Genomic DNA, 19,300 nt, shown 5'->3' with positions numbered 1-19,300 from the left:
TAAGCCTCACCCCCAGTGGCATGATAAAGATGAGCACTTCCCAAGGCCTCCAGCTTGCTCGACTTCTGTGTTTATTCAAGGAGCTCCTCCCATCTCATCTCCTCAGAATCTAACCAAGAGGGGGCGGTGTCTCTCAGGACCACTCTTGGGAAATCTGTGCTTCTTCCCCCTTCCCTTCTAGCCACTCTGCCAGCCCCTCACCAAATGCCTGTATAGAGGGCAGATGTTGAAACACAAGTCTTCATAATAGGGACGCTGATGGTCCTGTCTCTTCACAGTCCCAGGACATGTCCCCGCATCAGCACTGTCTCTCTTGCTCTGTCGGATCCCAGATGGCTCTTGACTTACTTCCTTCGGGCAAGGCTCACAGTGAATATGAATATTCATGAAACACCCAAAGTGACCTAAAGCTATGAGGGACAAAACCAAAAATTTAAGTCAGTGAATTTAGACAGGAGAAGAGAGCAAGAGAGAACCATTTGTTTTTGCAAAGTCATTTTCACCCTCAGTTCTCCTTAAGTAGGTTAATGCATATGCCTGGCATACAGCTAAAAACACAGCAATAGATTTTGCTAATATCTAAGAACCACCTGAAGGCCTAGTTTCCAGAGGAAGAGAAACCCAGGAACACCTCTTGGAATGCACATCAAAATTAATGCTTATTCTTCTCTTCATTTACCTGGGTAAGGACCTTCTGTCCGCCTGAAGGAGAGCAATGTTCTTGTGTTTGGGATTTCGCTGAACACTGAACACTCGCCAGCTCCTACGGAAGATGCAGCCTGTTGGCCTCCCCGTGCACCATGTAGGGAACGTTCTGCTTTCTACTCTGAGGTGCCAATGTTTCTATATTTCTAACGTTCCATTTTCTCAAGGTGAGGGAGACTCTGGCTGCAGAGACAGGGCTGAGCGTCCGTGTCGTTCAGGTGTGGTTCCAGAACCAGAGAGCTAAGGTAATCTGCTTCTTACTTCTGTCTCTGTGGGGCCGGTTTCCTGAAACAATAGTAGGACATTGTTTTTGCCAGCAGGTTTTCTAACCTCAACTCATTGGATAGAATAGTTCTCTTGATTCAGAAATTTTGTGCTCAGCAGTCATTTCAGCTATAGCAGCCCTGCAGAAGGGGGAGAGACGGGGCAGTTGTTTTAGTGAGATGGCCTTTATTTTCCTAGTGGCTGTGACTGTGAATCTGGACAGCCATCTGCATGAAGAAATGCCTTTCTGTGTCTTTTGGTAAAAGCAGGTTCTTTAATTCCCATTCATTTAACACAGATACCAGAGTTCCTTTGAAGTTTCAGAGGGAAATCTACATAGCACCCACATGATAGGCCTAAGACAACATTATGGCGCATGGAATGGACGCCCTGACTCACCTTTCCCAGTGCCCCACCCTTCCCTGATATAGGCCCGAACCATTCTGTTGTCTGCTGGATCCTACCAAGGTCTGCATCCCCCTGCCGTGGTCTTTTACTTATTTTAGACCTTTACTTATTTATTTTCCTACCTGTGTACGTGCATGAGTTAGTGACCCAGTTCTCTACAGCCCTGATCTTTAGTGGGTGAAATGATTGGTTAAGATATCATTTCCCTCACTGAATTCCTCACACCAGGGCTGCTGGTGTGTAGTCCATGGTCCTTTCTATGAGAGGATTTCATGGTTCCGTAGGTTTGAGAGGACCTATAGCCTATGGATTCATAAGCAGAGAGCATATTTGAAGGTCTGAGAAATCTCACAGTAAAGAATTTAAAAAAAAAACAACAACACTAGATTTAAAATAATCTAGTGTTCCCTACACACACACACACACACACACACACACACACACACACACACACACTCACTCAAAATGTATGCTAATGTCTCATGGAACCCTAATGTTCCAATGTTTGAGAAACATTGGGTTACATTGTTCCTTCTGGGAAGTCTGTGTGTTAACAGGTTGCTTTGGGAGTCAAGCTCCTTACCTAGAGGCGTGCATCTCCTGGTAGGAGTCTCTGGCACAAGGACCAGCAGATAGGGGACTAGGGGGACCAGCCTCATCCCAAATCATACCCTGTCAGCAGGCCCTTGCTGCACATCTAAGCTGGGCTGAAGACCCTACATCCCCTCACATAAAACTGTCACAACATAAGCACTGAGAGGAAATCCCCCTTCCTGCTAAGACCAGCCACACTGTTGCTTCCCAGCCAGCTGTCTTTCCACGGCTGCGGTGTAAAAAGCCCTCAGCCACCGTGCATCGGGCGGGCTCCAGGCGCTGTTCCTGAAGTGTGGCTCCTTTCCTGAGTAAAAGCAGGGGAAGGGGTCCCTCTGCTTTACCCACGAGCCATTTCCCCCTGGCCTAGCCGCAGGAACCTGCTGCAGGCCCCCTGACTTCTAATCCTGTGGTCCTCCCCTCATCAGATGAAGAAGCTGGCCCGGCGGCAGCAGCAGCAACAGCAAGATCAACAGAACACCCAGAGGCTGAGCTCCGGTAAGCTGGAGCCTCTCCCGGCCAGGCCTCTCCTGCCAGGCGCCTCCAACCACCCAGCTCTCGGAGTGACATTTCTGAGCTCCGTGAAGCCCAGTCCACACCTGCTTGGGAGATGGGACCTTCCAGGGAGGACCAAACCATCAGAACTGTGAGAGGGTTCTGCAGGTCCAGAACTGCGGATTGGAGGTGGCCCTACCCTCATGCAAAGCCCCTTTGCCCGGGCCCTGCTGCAGTGTCAGGGCACTGTGTCAGGCTTACCTACAGGGTCAGAGACATGCCCAGTTTCTCATCCCACGTGGCCCTCCTCCTTCCAGGCAACCACGGTCCTAGACCAATGAGAGATGGAACTGGGGCTGGAACCTGTCTCTCTGATTCTGAGTTCCGCTCGGCCACGCTGCCTTAACTCACACTTACCTCCATTTGTTGTTGTTGTTTTTAATAGGGGTGGTGTGGGGACTGGGGAGGGTGTGAAGAGGGACAGGTTGTGGGGACCCTTCAAGGAAGTTAAGAGAAAAAAAGCAAGAATAACTATATTAGAACAATGTCATTCTTAAAGGGATATGCGCTGCCCCCTCCCCATCTCAGCTGTCCAGCAGCGTTTCCTGAGTGGTCTCTTTGTACCCTAGAGCAAGGATTCTCACCCTTTAACATGCACCTAAATCACCTGGTATTTGGTAATGTGTAGATTCTGATTCTTAAGGTCTTGGTGGGCCCAGAGAGTCTGCGTGTTTAACAAGCAAGCTCTCATTGCTGCCAGCCTTGGACCACACTTGGAAGGCCGTGGAATGTGACATTGGTTGTCTGACCTCTAAACAGAGCCCCTTGTCCTTGCACGGACCTCACCTGTGCTTGATACCTGGGCTAGGCTCCAACGAGAATTTGACTCTTGCAGTCAAGAGTTCTTTTTGCTTTTGACCTTCTAGGCCAGACAGTATCTTAATGGCAAGATAGATGCTCTGGGAGAGAAGTGAAGCAAGGGCATGGGCCCTGGGGCGGGGTGGAGCCGCGAGCTGGTCAGAAGACCTGAATCTGCCCCAGTTCCACCTCCCAGTGCTGTTTGGAGATCTGGGACCTGTCTTTCTGTCTCTTTGCACCTCAGGCTCACATCCCTAGGGTAGGGTAATGGGGCCTGCTAGTCCTATCACACAGCACTGTGCACCTCAGAGAGGGTCACAGGTGTCAGAGGGCTTTAGGAAGAGCCATGGAAGTTGACTCCATGTAGGTCAACACGCTCAAAGGGAGGAGAACTCATCAAGGCATTATGAGAACACAGACTCCTAGTGCTTGGAACTTTGAAGAATTCTATGGGCAGCTCCTAGGGTAGACTTAAGAAGGTGGCAGATCGAGTCCCTGAGAGTTAATGGCACTGTGTTCAGAGAACCACAGCAGGATGTGGAGGCAGGAACAGAGTCCTCCTTTTCTGATAAAATTCTGTACACGAGTGTAGCGCGTTGTCATTCCAAAGCACATACACACGATCTCATGGAGTCTTTGTATCAGCTACACGAGGTCCGCTGGGCCGGTGTCGTGAACCCCACTTGACGGACGGACTCCTAGTGGGGTAATGCTGGAAGGCTCTTTAGATGCATCCACTCCATTGGCTGCCAAGCCTGTGTGTAGCATCAAACGCCTTTGTTTTAGTGATGGAGTTCAAGGAAGCTCTCCAAGTACAACACCCGCCATGCCTGTCCTTCAAGGCAATCCCTGATGGCCCTTGGTAGGGCACAGACTGGGAGCCACTGATGTCACCTCAACCCTTCCGTTCTATAAATGAGGAAACCAAGATCCAGGAAGTAGAATGATGTAGCCACGGTCACACAACTTGTGTGGTCACAAGCCAGTGGGGCATGTGAAGTTCAGAGCTTGTTCTGTGGCCCTCCCTCCCTCCCAGTGTGTGATGCTGGGCTGCACGTGGAGAATCATCTGTCTTCTTCTTTGTCCCACAGCTCAGACAAATGGTGGCGGGAGCACTGGGATGGAAGGGATCATGAACCCCTACACCGCTCTGCCCACCCCACAGCAGCTCCTGGCCATCGAGCAGAGCGTCTACAGCTCAGATCCCTTCCGACAGGGTCTCACCCCACCCCAGATGCCTGGAGACCACATGCACCCCTATGGTAAGAGGGACTCAAGCCGTGCAGGGACCTCACACAACTTGCTCGCGTGAGTTTTTCATCCCCTCCCAGACACCTCTACACAGTTCCTAGATGCTCATTAAAGTTCCAAAGCAGAAGGAGTGTCCCACAAAATACTGCTAGAATCACCCAACTGATGGCTCCAGAAGAAAGACCAGCACACGTACACATTAGTCACGCTTCCATTTATTCTCCTTTTCAAAGCTTCTTTTTTTCCCCAAAGCTTCTTATTTGTTAGTTTGAATAGGAGGTTGTGTTTTCATTGTAGACCTGTTTGTTGGGATTGAACTTCCCAAGTCTTTCATTTCATGCCAGGTACCACACTTACATGTTCATAAGCATTATCAGCAGTGATATAGGCAGAGGCCTTAATTATGAGAACTCTCACATAAGAAAAAAATATATTGAAAAGCACAGAAAACAGATGTTTGAATTGGACTCTCCTATTATAGATACTAGTAGGTGTTCTAATGTAATTCCTGAAACATAAACTGACTTGTGAAGTGAAAAGCATCTCCTCCCGGTCTCACCCCAGCCAAAACAGAGCTGCTTTAAACACAGGGAATGGGGACAGCTGAGACTCCCCCATTTTCCCAGTTTGCTGCTTAAGCTGATGTACAGAAGCTGGGGCCTGGGCACCCTGATGGGATGGGCAAGCTCTGGAGTGGAAGGCTGAAGTTCAATCTCAGTGCCAAACATAGGCCACTGCATTTTTATACAGAGAAGGTAAGTGGCCTATGTAATACATTCATCTGTACTGTGAAATCTGCAATTGTTAACCCTGATAGCTAAAAATAATGTTTTATTCCGCAAGCCTTCAGAACATTAGTATCAGAGATATATGCCTCAGTGCACAGATTATCAACTTCTTTTTTGCCTTCATTAAAAAAAATTATCTATAATGTTAAAATCAGCCCTATCTTCCCATGTGATGCATTCAGCAAACACTTATCAAGATCCAGCCATGTGCAGGAACGTCATTGACCAACCTCATTCATTCATACACACATAGATATATGTATATGCATGCTCCAGTGACCGCCATTCTCTTTGCTCCCGTAGAAGACTCAGGTAAGGTCTGTACCTGTCTTCACCACTATGCAAAATCAGGGCAAATGACTTTTTGGGTTTTTTTGCAAATTCTTACATTTTCAGAGTCCTGGGGGTCTTGTTACATAAAGGACTCCTGTGATGAATCCTTCAGTAAAATGAATAAGTAAAGCCACATGACCATTTTTATAAACTGCAGTTTTCATCTTTCCCGTTTACTTGAAGTAGAGGTGAAATGTACATCCTCAAGGTTCCGGTCACAGTGGTCCCCCAGCTGTTGCTCAGTTTGCCCTCCTGTTTTTTTTTTTTTTTTTTTTTGGTCAAAGATGTAAATCAGTTGAGTCTGGGCACCTAACCTCCCTGTCCTTTGCAGTACAAATCTGGGGAAACAGCCGGCACTCAGTATACTTGTGCTATCTGAAAGGACAGGTGTTATCACCGGAGATTTCGTGTGCATCACTCTCAGAGCTGATGTTTGTTTTCTTACCATCCCTCCTTCAAGAACCAGTTTTGTGGCCAAAGTCCTCCAGAAGCCCTTGCCCCTGTCTCTCCAGCCTGTGGTGCTGTGTCTTGCCCACTTCCCACCCTCACTGTCTAGACATTCTGACATTTGCTTATGCTGCACTCAGTTTAGCACTTTGTTATATCCTAGTTCATATTATTTTCGGTTGTAGACGTGAGCCCCCCTAAGGAGATCTTTTGTGGACAGGGATTATGCCCGCTCCTACTCTTCTGTGTAGCTCTACCCTCCCCCACCCCCTCCCCAGCACCCAGTAGAAAGCGCCCCCTGGGGGACGTGCTCAGACCACGCTGGCTGAATTCCGCTGCATTTCCCAGCACTGAATGCGTCCCTCCTTCCAGACCCTCATGCCAGTGTTTCCTCTCCATTTCAGGTGCTGAGCCCCTTTTCCACGACCTGGACAGTGATGACACCTCTCTCAGTAACCTGGGTGACTGCTTCCTAGCAACCTCAGAAGCCGGGCCCCTGCAGTCCAGAGTGGGAAACCCCATTGACCACCTGTATTCCATGCAGAATTCTTACTTCACCTCTTGAGTTCACCCCTCGAGTTCTCCGGCTAGGCTCCCATTCTGGAACAACCGCGTTACATGAGGGGTCAGCTGGCTTTAGGATGGGGAGGCAGGGAAGAGGTGGGTTGGGGAGGGAGTTTTGTCCGGGATGCTGTTGTATAATGATATGGTGTAGCTCGGCATTTCCAAAGACTGAATACATTACGGATTGCATAGTTTAATGTTTCTAATAAGAGTCTTAGTGTTAGGTATGAAGATGTGTTTATCGTTAAGGACAGGGATTTTAAATATAGGCATTTTCATGCAAACTAGATACCTAGAGACCCCTAACAACTTCCCGCCATTTTTGGGGAAGCTCTTTTCAAGAGGTGCATATGTCTACCCATCCACACACCCACAGACAGACAGACAGACAGGTAGATAGATGTGTGCGTGAGTGTGTAACCTTTCATACTTTATCATCAAAGTTTATTCCTAATTATAACAGACACCAACTGTACAGCAAAAAGTAACTTTATTTTCAGTGTGAACTATATTTAAGGAAATGCTTGATGCACTTAAGTTATAAAATGAGATAATTTACTTTTATAAACTTTATTTTGAGTTTGAAGAGACTTGTAGGCAGGGCAGAGAGCGCTGCTCCACCGAGGCCCCGTAGCTTTGAGTGCTTGAGTTCATTCTGTTTTCAGAGAGTGTCACTGAGGTCTGGAGAGCAACTCTGTGTGGTTGACAGTATTCACTGGTGGATTCTGGACTTGCGCTGTTTGAGGTGGAATCACTGGGCTTGGGTGGGACAGAACAGTCCCTGATCATGTCCTTAGAAAATGTAAAGCCTAGATTCTTCGGCTTTCTTTGAAATTCAGACGTGTGGCTGATGGGCAGTGCTGGGAAAGTCACTTCTGCTCTTGAACTTCACCATCTGCAAGTGTGAGACGAGGCTGATAGTATGTACCTACCTCACTGGGGACGCTGAGGCTTCATTCAACCCCAGGACACGTGAGCAGGGCTGAGACTAATATCTGATATTTGCTTAAAATACAACCAGACCAGCCACTTGGCAAAGGAGGATACCTGGGGCTTCAGAGCAGGAACCTGAGGGCAACTCTGCCTGCCACGGTCCCTTCTGCAAAGCCTGCGCTGCAGATACCAGCTCAGGGCAGCTTGGGGGGATGCCAGAGGCCTTCGATGGGAAGGAGGCTGTAACGGATGGGTTGGACAGGGCATCATCATGTTCTAGACCAGGGGCTGGCAAACCACAGCCCGCAGGCCTGTGTTTTATGGCCTGCCTCCTAAGAAGAGTTTTTACATTTTTAAAGGGTTGTAAAAAGCAAAGAGGAGAAGCATATGCAACAGACTGTATTGGACCAGAAAGCCTGAAATAGTTCCTATCTGTCCTGTCTGGCTCTTTTCATAAGAAGTTTGCTGACTCCTTTTCCAGACGCTCTGTTTGCTAACAACCTCTTGGAGTTCGCAGAGGCAGAGGGGGTCCAGTTGGAAAGACAGGGTTCCTCCTTCCGGCTCACTTTCCGGGCCGCCAAACACAGAAGACCCAGTTGCCATTGTACACAGGGACAGTTCCACACCCTGTCCTCCAATTGTGGTGCTAGGATGGGCTACTTCTGTGATAGGAGGCTTCCTGAGAAACCAGAATGAGTTGATGGGGAAGACGGAGGACTCCTCCAAGAGAGGCTGGGACAGGTTTGGCCTCACTCCTAGAGATGTCACCAGTCATCAGAGCTTCGGACACAGCTACTTGTCTCCATCACTCTCTGCACGGCCAGAGGGAACACGCCCCCTTATGGTAGAGTCGATGTTGTATGATTTTTGTGCTCTTTTTTATAATTTATACAAACCACCCAGAAACCCAAACCAGTCTGTTGAGTGAAAATCATGCAGATGCTATATGGCTCCGCAGGCTTCCATGGTGAGAGGATCAGTTGGAGAAAAGTAGCAGATATTTTGTGAGGGAAAATGAATAGAGATCCTTATTCCACTCCTTAATGGCATACCAAGGTGAAATTAAAAACCTCTTACAAATGAGCTGGTGTTTATTCAGGGGCAGGGGTGATGGGCTGGGGGTTGGGGGACCAGGATGTTTTGTCAACAGCGGGGGAAGCTTTGCATGAAGGGAAAGCGTGACTAAGTGATGACAGCAAAACAGAAGGAGAAAGCGGCTTTTACCCTCCTGCCAAGATGGACTCAGAGACCTCACTCTTTACAGACACCCCTCCAGAAGGAGGCACTGGCAACACTCCATCCTCACCAGCAAGTTCACTCAAGGCAGAGCAGCTGTGGTTCGCATTGTGGGAGCATTTACTTGGAAATCAGAGCAGAGTCACGGGGCAGGAGAAAGATTCTCCACGCAGAACTGAAGGCAGGTGCCTTGCCAGGGACAGGGTCAGAGCAACAGACAGTGTGCTCCCCTGATAGAGTCTTCCAACATTCTCAATAAGTTTCAGTGCGATGTATGGATAGGCAAAGATTTTGCTCATGGAGAAAAGGAGTCAGGAAACAGTGTGGCTAGAAGACCAGAAGACACACTCAGAGGGGAGGCACCAGCATGTTCGGTCACCCGCCTGCAGTTGTTCAGCCCTTCCACCCCTGTCCCTGGCTCATCCACCCCATGGTAGAAGCTGGCTCTGCTTCTCACGAGGGCCTGGAAGGAGAGAGATGTGGGCAGGTGGAACCCGCTTAGGAGGCCTCTATCTCAGACTGACCTCCACTAGGCCAGCCCTGGTTTCATCTCCAGCTTTCCAGACAGAGCTTAGGGATGAGACCTTCACCCTTCATATGTGCCTACCTGCCAACTACTCCTTTAGCGTCAGCCTAGACTTGGCAGACTTCTCAAAGAAGTCTGCAGGGCTGGGTTCAGTACCTGTGTGGAGGAACCGGGCTGATGCTACCTGCTGTGATCACTCCTCCCAATTTTATAATAGCTCCAACACAAGAGAAATTTCTATTTGTGCTCACATGAAAGGCCTGGGAGGGAGTTCGTGTGAGAAGGGCACCTTTCTTCCATCCAGGGTTTCGCTGGGGAATGGTTGTTTCCGTTCTTCTTTTCTCTCCCCTTCCAGCTGAAAGTGGGTGTGTCTGTCTAGATCCAAATCCAGCTCGTCCCCTTACTAACTGCGTGGCTTTGGGCAAGTTACTTCCCCTTGCTGAGCCTCTGACTGCTCATCCAAAGGACAGGCGGGGTCCTTGTCACTAGCTACCTCAGAGGGGCGTTGAGGACGAGTGAGAAAACACACGCAAAGCACTTAGCCTTGCACTGGGCCCATGGTGAGTGCCCCACGTGTTAGCTGCTGTGCCAGGGACCAGACTCTGCACTCGGGGTTTGGTCACTGATGAAAGGCTTCTGGGAGTCTCAGACCACATTTGAGGAAAAAGAAGAACACATCCAGTTTCACTTGAGAGGAAGGCTCCTAGTCAAGCCTCACCGGAGCTCCTTTAAATCTCAGTGTGGGGGCTTCCCTGGTGGCGCGGTGGTTGGGAGTCCGCCTGCCGATTCAGGGGACACGGGTTCGTGCCCTGGTCCGGGAAGATCCCACATGCCGCGGAGCGGCTGGGCCCGTGAGCCATGGCCGCTGAGCCTGTGCATCCGGAGCCTGTGCTCCACAACAGGAGAGGCCACAACAGTGAGAGGCCCGCGTACCACACACACACAAAAAAATCTCAGTGTGGGTCTTCTATAGCCTGACTTACGGTTGTCGGGGAGTGGTTTGTTGTTTTGTTTTGTTTTTTTGAAGCGTGAGGATAAAATTCCAATTCCAAAGACACATTAAGAACTCTGACCCCCAAGGAGAAGCAGTTAGGTCATAGGTGATTTCTCCAGCCATCTGTCACCTGGGGCCTTCCTTAGACATTAGGGCTGAGATGAGAGCGAGAGCCCAGAGCCACAGGCTGAATAAGAGAGTTCTGAGTTGACCTAGCATGAGTGAAAATGGGAAGAAAGTGGAATGAATCTGTCAATTCCAAACTCAAAGACAAAATAAAGTTTTAACTGAACCTCCAGTAAAATCAAAGTACTTCTCTCCTTCTCTCCCCTCTCCCATCTCCTCACATACAAATCCAAATATATTCAGCCAATCCAAGTTGACCTGCAAACTGACATGATTTCACTAGAATAAAAACCAAGTTAATACCTTGTTTTCCTGCATCCCTTTGTTTTCCATGTTGCAACATTCTGTTCAATGACAAAAAGGGGAGAGCTATCTTTAGGGCTCAAAAAAAAGGCCTTGAGACATTTATGCTAAAAATACAGACCCTCTACACGTGGATGATGTGGACAATGGGCGATTCCCTAACCTTGAAGTTTATGCCATATTTGAAGTTCCCTAAATAACCTTGAGCGGGGCTCGGAGCCTCCATTTCTTCATCTGTAAAATAGCGCCAGTGACACTTGCCTGTCTTACAGGTTGGTCACGGGGAGCATCAAAGGAAGTAATTACGGAAGCTCTTTGTAGACCACAGTGCTGTACAAACAGGAGGGCTTCTTAATATCTTGTCTCAGGAGGCACCTACAGATGGACCACTTGGGGATCATGGCATCCAGGGGAGCAGTGCTTCTGCTTGGGGGGATGCTCCCAGCAGGGATGGCCCGGAAGGAAATCAGGGTGATGTTATCAGACAATGAATGTAGGATCAGAGTGAGAAAATCTTATTTCCTCTCTCAGAAGCTGTGGATTACCTCTGCCACTGCCTGATGGGCCTTCTCCCCTCCAAGGGTGGATTCTGGAAAAAAAAAAAAAAAACAAAACTAGGGTGGCCCAGCCCCTAATGGATGGTGCATTAGCTAATCTGTCACTATTTTTAATCTCCCCCCCGTCACCCCGTGTGCCTAGGACGGGAAAGATGGAACCTGCCCCTGATTTGTGGTGGGAATGACCCTCCCTAGATAGTTGTGCAGCTGATCACTCTGGCCTTTTTAGCACCTTATTTATTCATGTATTTAATTCCTTCAATAAGTATTTACTGAGCATCTAGAATGTGCCAGGCTCTGGGATGGGTCATAGAAATAGAGGTGAGCAGAAAGAGACATTGGCCCTGCCCTCGTGGAGCTTACAGCTTAGTGGAGGAAAGAATCAATAATCAAAAACGCTAATAAATTTAACTTGCATAGTATCAGGAGCCACCAAGAACACTAAGAGCTATAAGAGAGCAGAATGCAGGGAGGTGTGACCTAGTCAGGAAGGTCAGAGAAGGCTTCTGTGAGCCAGTGATGATAGAGCTGAGTCTTTTTTCATCTCTCCTAGCGCCTTCCCCCCATCAAGTATGTAGTTCTGCATCTCCTTTCTGTAAGGTCTTATTCTAACTACCGTGCGTGGAAAGAATCTGATGAACTAATGCCCTCCAAGGTGTTCACTGATAAGGCCTAAAGAAGTTGTTTATGGTATCTTTAATGCAAAATGTCTTCAGAGTCAAAGGAATGGACCACTGTCACTCAATCAACACTGTTATTAAGCTGATGGTGGACATATGCTGCTTTTTGGCTATCCAGCCTCCATTCACTCTACTGATAACATCACTGATTTCCTTCAGGACTTTGACCTTTCTCCATCAGGGTGACTTGGGTTGCTGTAACCAAGAAGCAGGGACGTATAATCAAAGCTAAGCCAACAGTTTCCTCCCAGGATTGACATCTGAGAGAGTGGCACAGAGTTGGAAACTTGTTTGGAGTTAGTTCATTTCTGAAGGTGCTCCTGATGAGATGGCCAAACAGTTCCTGTTGTCTGGTTCCCAGAGTTGCCCTGCTCCCCAACAGTTGCCGAGACTGAGTTCCAGATACCTTATGATTCTGTGAACAATCTTTCCTGCTCTTCCAATAAAGACCCTTTTTGCCCAGGTTAGCCTGAGTTGGTTTCAGTTGCTTGCAGTCAAAAAGCCCTGACAAAGCTACTTACCTACAATTTGTGTGGTGTTTTGCCTTGTACAAAGGGTGTGTGTGTGTGAGGTCCTTACCACAACCCTCTGGATTAGCCTGGGCTGGTGTTACTTCCTTCCTTTTATAGATGAGAAACCTGTAGCTCAGAGAAATTAAGTCCAAGGTTGTAGAGCTAGTTAGGGTCAGAGTGCATTTTCTAATTTATTTCTCCCAGATTTCAGTTTTCTGTTGTTCCCCCAGCCCTGACTTCTAAGTGTCAAGATACTCAGAAGTTTAGAAGCACATGCATGCCAGGGATGGTGAGAGGTACAGAGAAGTTATGATACCTTTCCTCCTACAAGGAGCCTACAATCTAGTTGAAAGTAAAAGATGTGCAAACAAACTCAACATATATGCCTATATATTCCAGGTGTCAGGTTACTGGCATAGGTAATGTGTGCTTTGGGCATTCTGAAAAGAGAGAAGTTATTGGGAAAAGGTAAGGAGAGAAGAGGCTTTACCAAGAAGGTAGGGCTTGCACTGAGCCTTCAAAGATGGATAGAATTTAGAAAGGTAGCAAGAAAGAGGGAGGACATTCTAAACAAAAGGACCAGAGTGGGTACTAGTACAGAGGAAAGGATGCAAGGTGTGTTCAAGTACAGATGCATAGAGGCCATTCTGGTTGGAGTGGAGGGGTGACTAATGGTGGAATTTGAGGCATTGAATGAGGTTGATGGTGAAGCTGTTGGTGACAGGAGCTTGTTGCCAGTGATTTACTAACACAGATCAAAGATATCCCATTTCAAGGTGTGGCTGAGGCTGCTAGTCATTTCCCTTAATCTAGTCTCTCCTAAAGCAATACCTTCCATTTCTAGCTGGTACAAGGTAACTTGGAATAAAGCCTACATTTCTCAAAATCCAGTTCAGTTAAGTGTGTTCATTTGGTTAAGTCTTGACCAGTGAGATAAGCAGAAGTGTCATATGGCATCTTTGAGGTAACTTTCTTAAAAGACAACTGGTATGTGCCCTTCCCCTCTTCTTCTGTGTCACTGTCTTCTTCCTGCCTGGAATGCAGATATAATGGCTGGAACTGGAGCAACTGTCTTGAGGTTGTGAGATGAATTTGTGAATGGAGGCCACACATGGTGACACAACAAGGTAGAAAGAACCTGGATTCCTGAGGACTTCTGAGAGACACACTGCCATTCTAACCCTGAACTATCTATGTTCTAACGTAGATATGAGAGAAAAATAAACTTTCTTTTTTTAAGTTACTGTAGTTTTGTGTTTCTTTGACTCATAGTTAAGTCTAATCCTAACCCATTTAGGAAGAAATCTAGGCTCATTTTGTTCCCCTCCTGTAGATAAAAAGTGAAATGTCCAGACAATATATTCCTAGATAATGGGAGTCAACTGAGGCAAGGCAAATAGATGGTGGAATGATAGTCTTATGATTTTAGAATATACAGATGATCTAAAAAGCACAGACTTTAGAGCTGGGTCTTCTTGTCCCTTGAAGAAAGGGATGTCAAGGTGGCTTTTTTATCTGCTCACCTCATCACAAACTTCTCTAAATATCTTACATATATTTGGGCATCTACAACCAATGTGGAACTTGTTCAGATTACCCAGCCTCCTGAAAGAGAATGAACAGGCAATTCTATACACTGTTTCCTACATACCCCAGTTTTAGCCACCAGTGTAGCTGTAAAAATCATTTATATACATTCATATTCATGATTTAAATTATTCACATATATATGTATACATACATGCATATATATGTATAAATACCTGTATTTACATATGCATATGTATGTACATAATATGTATACACACACACATATAACACATATTTATGAGGAGATTTGGCCAGAAATCACACTCTCTCGTGGCTGGCCAGGTATTTTCTCTTAATCCTAGCCCTAAACTAGAATTTGGACAAATCCTAAGAATGGCTATATCTGTGTGTATTGGGGACCCAGAAGACATGAGAGTTGAAAAGAAGCAAAATGCTCTTTTAATTTCCTGTGATACACAAACTGCTTCCTCCAACCATCTGCTATAATCTGGGTGAGAAAGCAGAAAACAGGAGGCTGAACTAATTAGTCTAAGGAAATTTGCTCCTACTCTGAAGTAGGAAAAAGGACGTAAAGACACCTAAGGCATCTGGTCTACCTTATTCTGCCTTGAACAGATAGGCCTGGGTGGAGGACCAATCTAATATGATTGGAAGAGAATTAAGGCACTTGGGAGGCCAAGTGGAGTTGATTGATCACAAATCATACATCATGCCAATAACAAACAATTTATTGATTTTAGAGAGGAAACTTTGCTCCCCTAGTCTCATGTTTCTGTGAGGAGAACTCCACTGGAGAAACACTTCTGGCCTCTCTCCTCCCCTCTAACTTCCTTCTCCCTGAAGGAGTTGCATGAAGTATCTGAATGGTGGTTTGGGGAAAGGAGCTGAGCATGCATGGCCCAGCCCTGCTGAGTCTGTGAGTCTTTGGGGTCTCTCTGTGGCCTGGACTCAGCATTAGGTGTTCCTGGTTCATCCACGTGGAAGGTTCCTGGGACAGAAATGCAGTTGGGGGAACAGTTCCATTTAAGGCGATTGTGCTATGGATCTTGAATGTGGCTGCAGATCTAAACTTCATCCTTTAATTAGATTTACCAATAAAGCTGATTTAAAAAAAAATCTCCATTTGGCGAATTCCTTTGTAATATTTGCTGGTTAGTCACAAACTTGGGAAACAGAACCAATGATGTTATTTATTATTCCCCCAAACTCCAACAATTAAATACCCATTAGACCTACCATAAAAGTTTAGCAATTGCATGGCAAATTTAAATAAATTTATTCATTCATCCACTCAACATTTTAGGCAAACTTTTTCAGAGCTATCTCTGTGCCAGTCACTAGGCTAGAATAGTGAGTATGAATTTTAATTTGAAAACTCAGCTTTATAAGAAGCATATCTGTCTTATTTTCTATATGGCAACCTAGTCTAGTTTCAATCCCTTTTCCTCTAGGTTGGGTTTCCCTCTCCTTGGCCATGTTATAGTCTTGTGTCTTGGGCAGGGTCAGTGTAGCCAAAGATTAAGAGAAAGGGGCCCATCTGGTGTTGGCTGTCATCCCAAGGTGCCCATCACCATGGTCAATGCCATCTACCTTTTTCATAGCTGTCAGGGTCCTGACCCACCTTGCAGTGGTTTCTGTTGGGTCTTCTGATAACATTACTAGGAAACCTATGTGGTATCCCACCCTTTTCCTTCTCCTAATCAAGCCAGGGATCCCCCCCCCCTTTTTTTTTTAACATCTTTATTGGAGTATAATTGCTTTACAAGGGTGTGTTAGTTTCTGCTGTATAACAAAGTGAATCAGCTATACATATACATACATGCCTGTATCTCCTCCCTCTCGCATCTCCCTCAGGGATCCCTTTTTAATATGAGAAAAAGCTTTTCTTCATTATGTTTTCAATCAAGACATTTACCCCCCATGTCCTCAATCCTTACTCATTTGCCTTTATTTAATTCTGCTGCAATAGAATAAAATAATATTTTAGAGTCACATATTTTCCTGCCTCACTAGGTTCTGGAAATAATTAATCCTTCCCCACAGAGCATAATTCTAGCTGGTGAGAAAAGGTTTGTAAATAAATCCGTATGATATAATTGGACTTTTCGCAAGGGTGTGTGCAGAGTTCCACAGAGGCAAAGTGAAGAAGGAGGGTTAGCAATGACATCACGGTGGAGGTGATATCTAATTGGGACCTTGGAAGATGAGGGGAATGCCAGGAATAGAGGGGAGGACAATCCAGAAAGAGCAGAACACAGTGTTGGGGGGACCTCTATTGTGGCTAGAACACTGCAGGCAGGGGAAGAGGGGTTGGGGAATGGCTGACCCAAGGCTGTGAAATTAAATTATGGCCTTGTGGGCTGGGAAGGACCTCAGATGCTTCCTTAGCAGATGGGACCTCATCTATCAAGCATTAGAAATTTTTCAATTCAACAAACATCTCCTGAGCATCTACGAGAAAGAGACACTGCTATGGGATGCCATAAAGATAGACACAGCTTCCATTCTCATAAAGTTTAAAGGTTAGTAAGGAGGCATGGCATATTATTAAGTACTTTTAGTATATTTATTTAGGAAAATATTTGACAGTTTATTTAACAATCTATATGAGACAAATAGATACAAAACAAAATACAGTCAGCAATACAAAACAGAGACCTAAAGTATAGATCCCAACAAGTCAGGACTCCAAACATGTCAGCCAGCTGGGTCCCTACAACCCCCAACAGTCAGATGTTCGGAAGACCTAGGGTGATGGATTGAACTTTTCACTTTTCATTCAGACATTGACCAATGGAGAAACAGACACAACTTAGACAGATATGACCTCGGTTCTCTCTTTCTCATTCCACGGTGATGGGGAAACCAGTGTAGAAAGAGCACAAGAGCACTTTGGATTCAGAGATGCTTGCTCTGTCATTCTGCCACTTCCAGCCACACGTTTTCCCCCTCAAACCTGTTTCTTATCACTCAATGGGGATAAAGATGCCCGGTTGCCAGACTGGTATGAGGTGTAGAAGCATGAGATCAGTAGCAGCATTTAATCTGGGGGCAATTATTGTGGTCGCTCTGGGCAAAGTAATGGCCTGGTGTAGGAGGATGGGAAAGGGCAGAAAGGGTACTAATCGGGGGAAGGATTTCATGGCGGAAGTCCCAGGACTTGATCACTCATCAGACAAGGGAAGAAGAGAGAGAGATTAAAGACCTTTTGGACCTGAGTGACTAGAAACATGGGGATGCCTTTTAAAATCGGCAACACCAAGTAAATCTTACCACGTCCCGTCTTCCTTTGTGGAGGAAGATTGCCTCTGATGAATACAAACACAGAACACGGAACTGGGTTCGAACCAGCCTTTGTGGGATGTCAGGCTCGCGTCTGGGATCCAGCCCGGCCAGGGGAACGGCTCAGAGGGGGTTTCTCCAGGGAGGCTGCTCCATGCCTGCCGTGATTCCAGGACTGCCGCTGACAACTCTTACTGCAAAGCAGTAAGCTGGACAGGCTCAGAGATGGGGGTCTTCCGGGGGGAGATTCCAAGGGAAATGAAGGTCTCCTCAGGTGCAGGAGGGTGCAGTGAGGAGAAAGGATGAATTCGGAATTGACCTTCCTCTGGGGATTGGGACATTCCATCAACAACCCCTCTTTTGTCCTCAGATCTTGCCCGATGGCCAGGCTGAGATTTGCTGGGAGATTATCTTTCAGGTGGGGAGTTCCACGTGATATTATCAGGAGAGGGCAAGAGTCCGCTCTGAGTGATCTTATGTTAATTACCTCACTTTGCAAAGGCAGGCAGAGACCTTGGCTTGGAGTTAAATGGAGGGGTTTCTAGCCAAGTGAACAGTCATTATGGGGCAGAGAAATGACTCGAACCAGGGCCTCTGCTAACCTGAACATCAGATGGTGAAGTGAGGCTGCACTGTACTGCAGTGTCCACTAGCAATATAATATGAGCCACTTGTGGGTTTTAAAATTTTCCATTAGCCATGTTTAAAAGAAAAGTAAGAAGTAATGGGTGATATTAATTTTAATCATATATTTTATTAAATCCCATATATTCAAAATATTATTTTTCAACATGTCCCACTAGCCACGTTTCAGCTCGTCGATAGCCACATGTGGGTGGTGTCTACTGTATCAGACAACACACATGTAGATAATTTGGGCCAAAAAAATTTCTAATACCCAGTGAGTGGCAAAAAGGAAGATGCTGCAGTTCTAGCTTCAAATATCTGAAAACGCTGTTCCATTGCAAATGCAACGTGTTAGCATTTCCCTCGTGTTACTGGCTAAGGGCACCGTAAGTTGAATTCTCTAATTTTCTTGCATCATCTCTCTCTTTTCTTCTTTCTACCTCCTTTTACCCCATATTTGCCAAAAAGAAAATGCTAAAATATTGAGAGAACAAGGACTTGGTCATGTTTGTGTATCATTATTCAAGAGGAATCATAGCACATGGTTGTTGAATCTGGATAAATCTGACCACCAGCTGGTATAAAATCTTTTCTATACTTCACTCCTTAGGGTAGCTACCTACAGTTTTTGAATTCACTGGGTAATTGCTTGCTCCTTGGCCTATTTATGCAGCTGACTGTTCTATGTCAACTGGTCCTGGATGCCCTTAACTAGGGAAGACATATCAGAGACAAACATCAAAATGACCAGTTATTTCCTGCTAGACATCATCTCCACACCTCTTACCTCTAATTCCTAGCACAGTGTCTGGAATACACCAGACATTTGAAAACTATTCGCTGAATTAAATGAAATTTGCAAGATGTAAACACTTGGCCTTTGCCCTAGAAAAATGGAGAAAGATATATTTCATTCAGATGTAAAGCCAGCAGAGGGGCCTGCTCAGTCACCAGAAGAGATGGGTGTCACTGGGTCAGCTGTTCATTTATTCCTTCAGCAAACATATCTGAGCTCCAAATATGTGCCTGGCATTACATTCTGCATCAGTGTATAATGATGAATCACATGAGCCCCTGCCCTTGTTCAAAAGAGAAGCGGGTACACAAAATTACAATCAGTACAAGACACACATTGAAATAGAAATTTGTACCAAGGAGCGTGGGAATATAGGAGAGGGCAGACTTAAATCTGCTTGGGGACTCGGGGAATGCTTTGCATAAGATATTCAAGCTGTGTCTTGGGAGGTGAGAGGGAGTTGGCCTGGAGAC

General features: G+C 46.2%; 1 protein-coding gene across 2 annotated transcripts in view; it reads left to right on the top strand.

Annotated features, from left to right (window-relative positions):
- The window catches only part of LMX1A (LIM homeobox transcription factor 1 alpha), a 150,779-nt gene extending 142,059 nt beyond the window's left edge, over positions 1–8,720 (top strand). For both annotated transcript variants that reach the window (XM_027096852.1, XM_027096853.1), the window contains exons 6-9: positions 873–950; positions 2,397–2,466; positions 4,413–4,583; positions 6,545–8,720. In XM_027096852.1, the coding sequence (XP_026952653.1) occupies positions 873–950; positions 2,397–2,466; positions 4,413–4,583; positions 6,545–6,705 (480 nt within the window). In that variant the 3' untranslated portion in view covers positions 6,706–8,720. The remainder of the gene's footprint in view (positions 1–872; positions 951–2,396; positions 2,467–4,412; positions 4,584–6,544) is intronic.
- Positions 8,721–19,300: the final 10,580 nt, after the last annotated feature.

This window comes from Aethalodelphis obliquidens, unplaced genomic scaffold (assembly GCF_003676395.1).
Source record: "Aethalodelphis obliquidens isolate GAN/ISIS:26980383/991018 unplaced genomic scaffold, ASM367639v1 scaffold109, whole genome shotgun sequence".
NCBI classification, from domain to species: Eukaryota; Metazoa; Chordata; class Mammalia; order Artiodactyla; family Delphinidae; genus Aethalodelphis; species Aethalodelphis obliquidens.
Note: the sequence above shows the minus strand (reverse complement) of the source record. Positions and strands in the feature narration are given on the sequence as shown.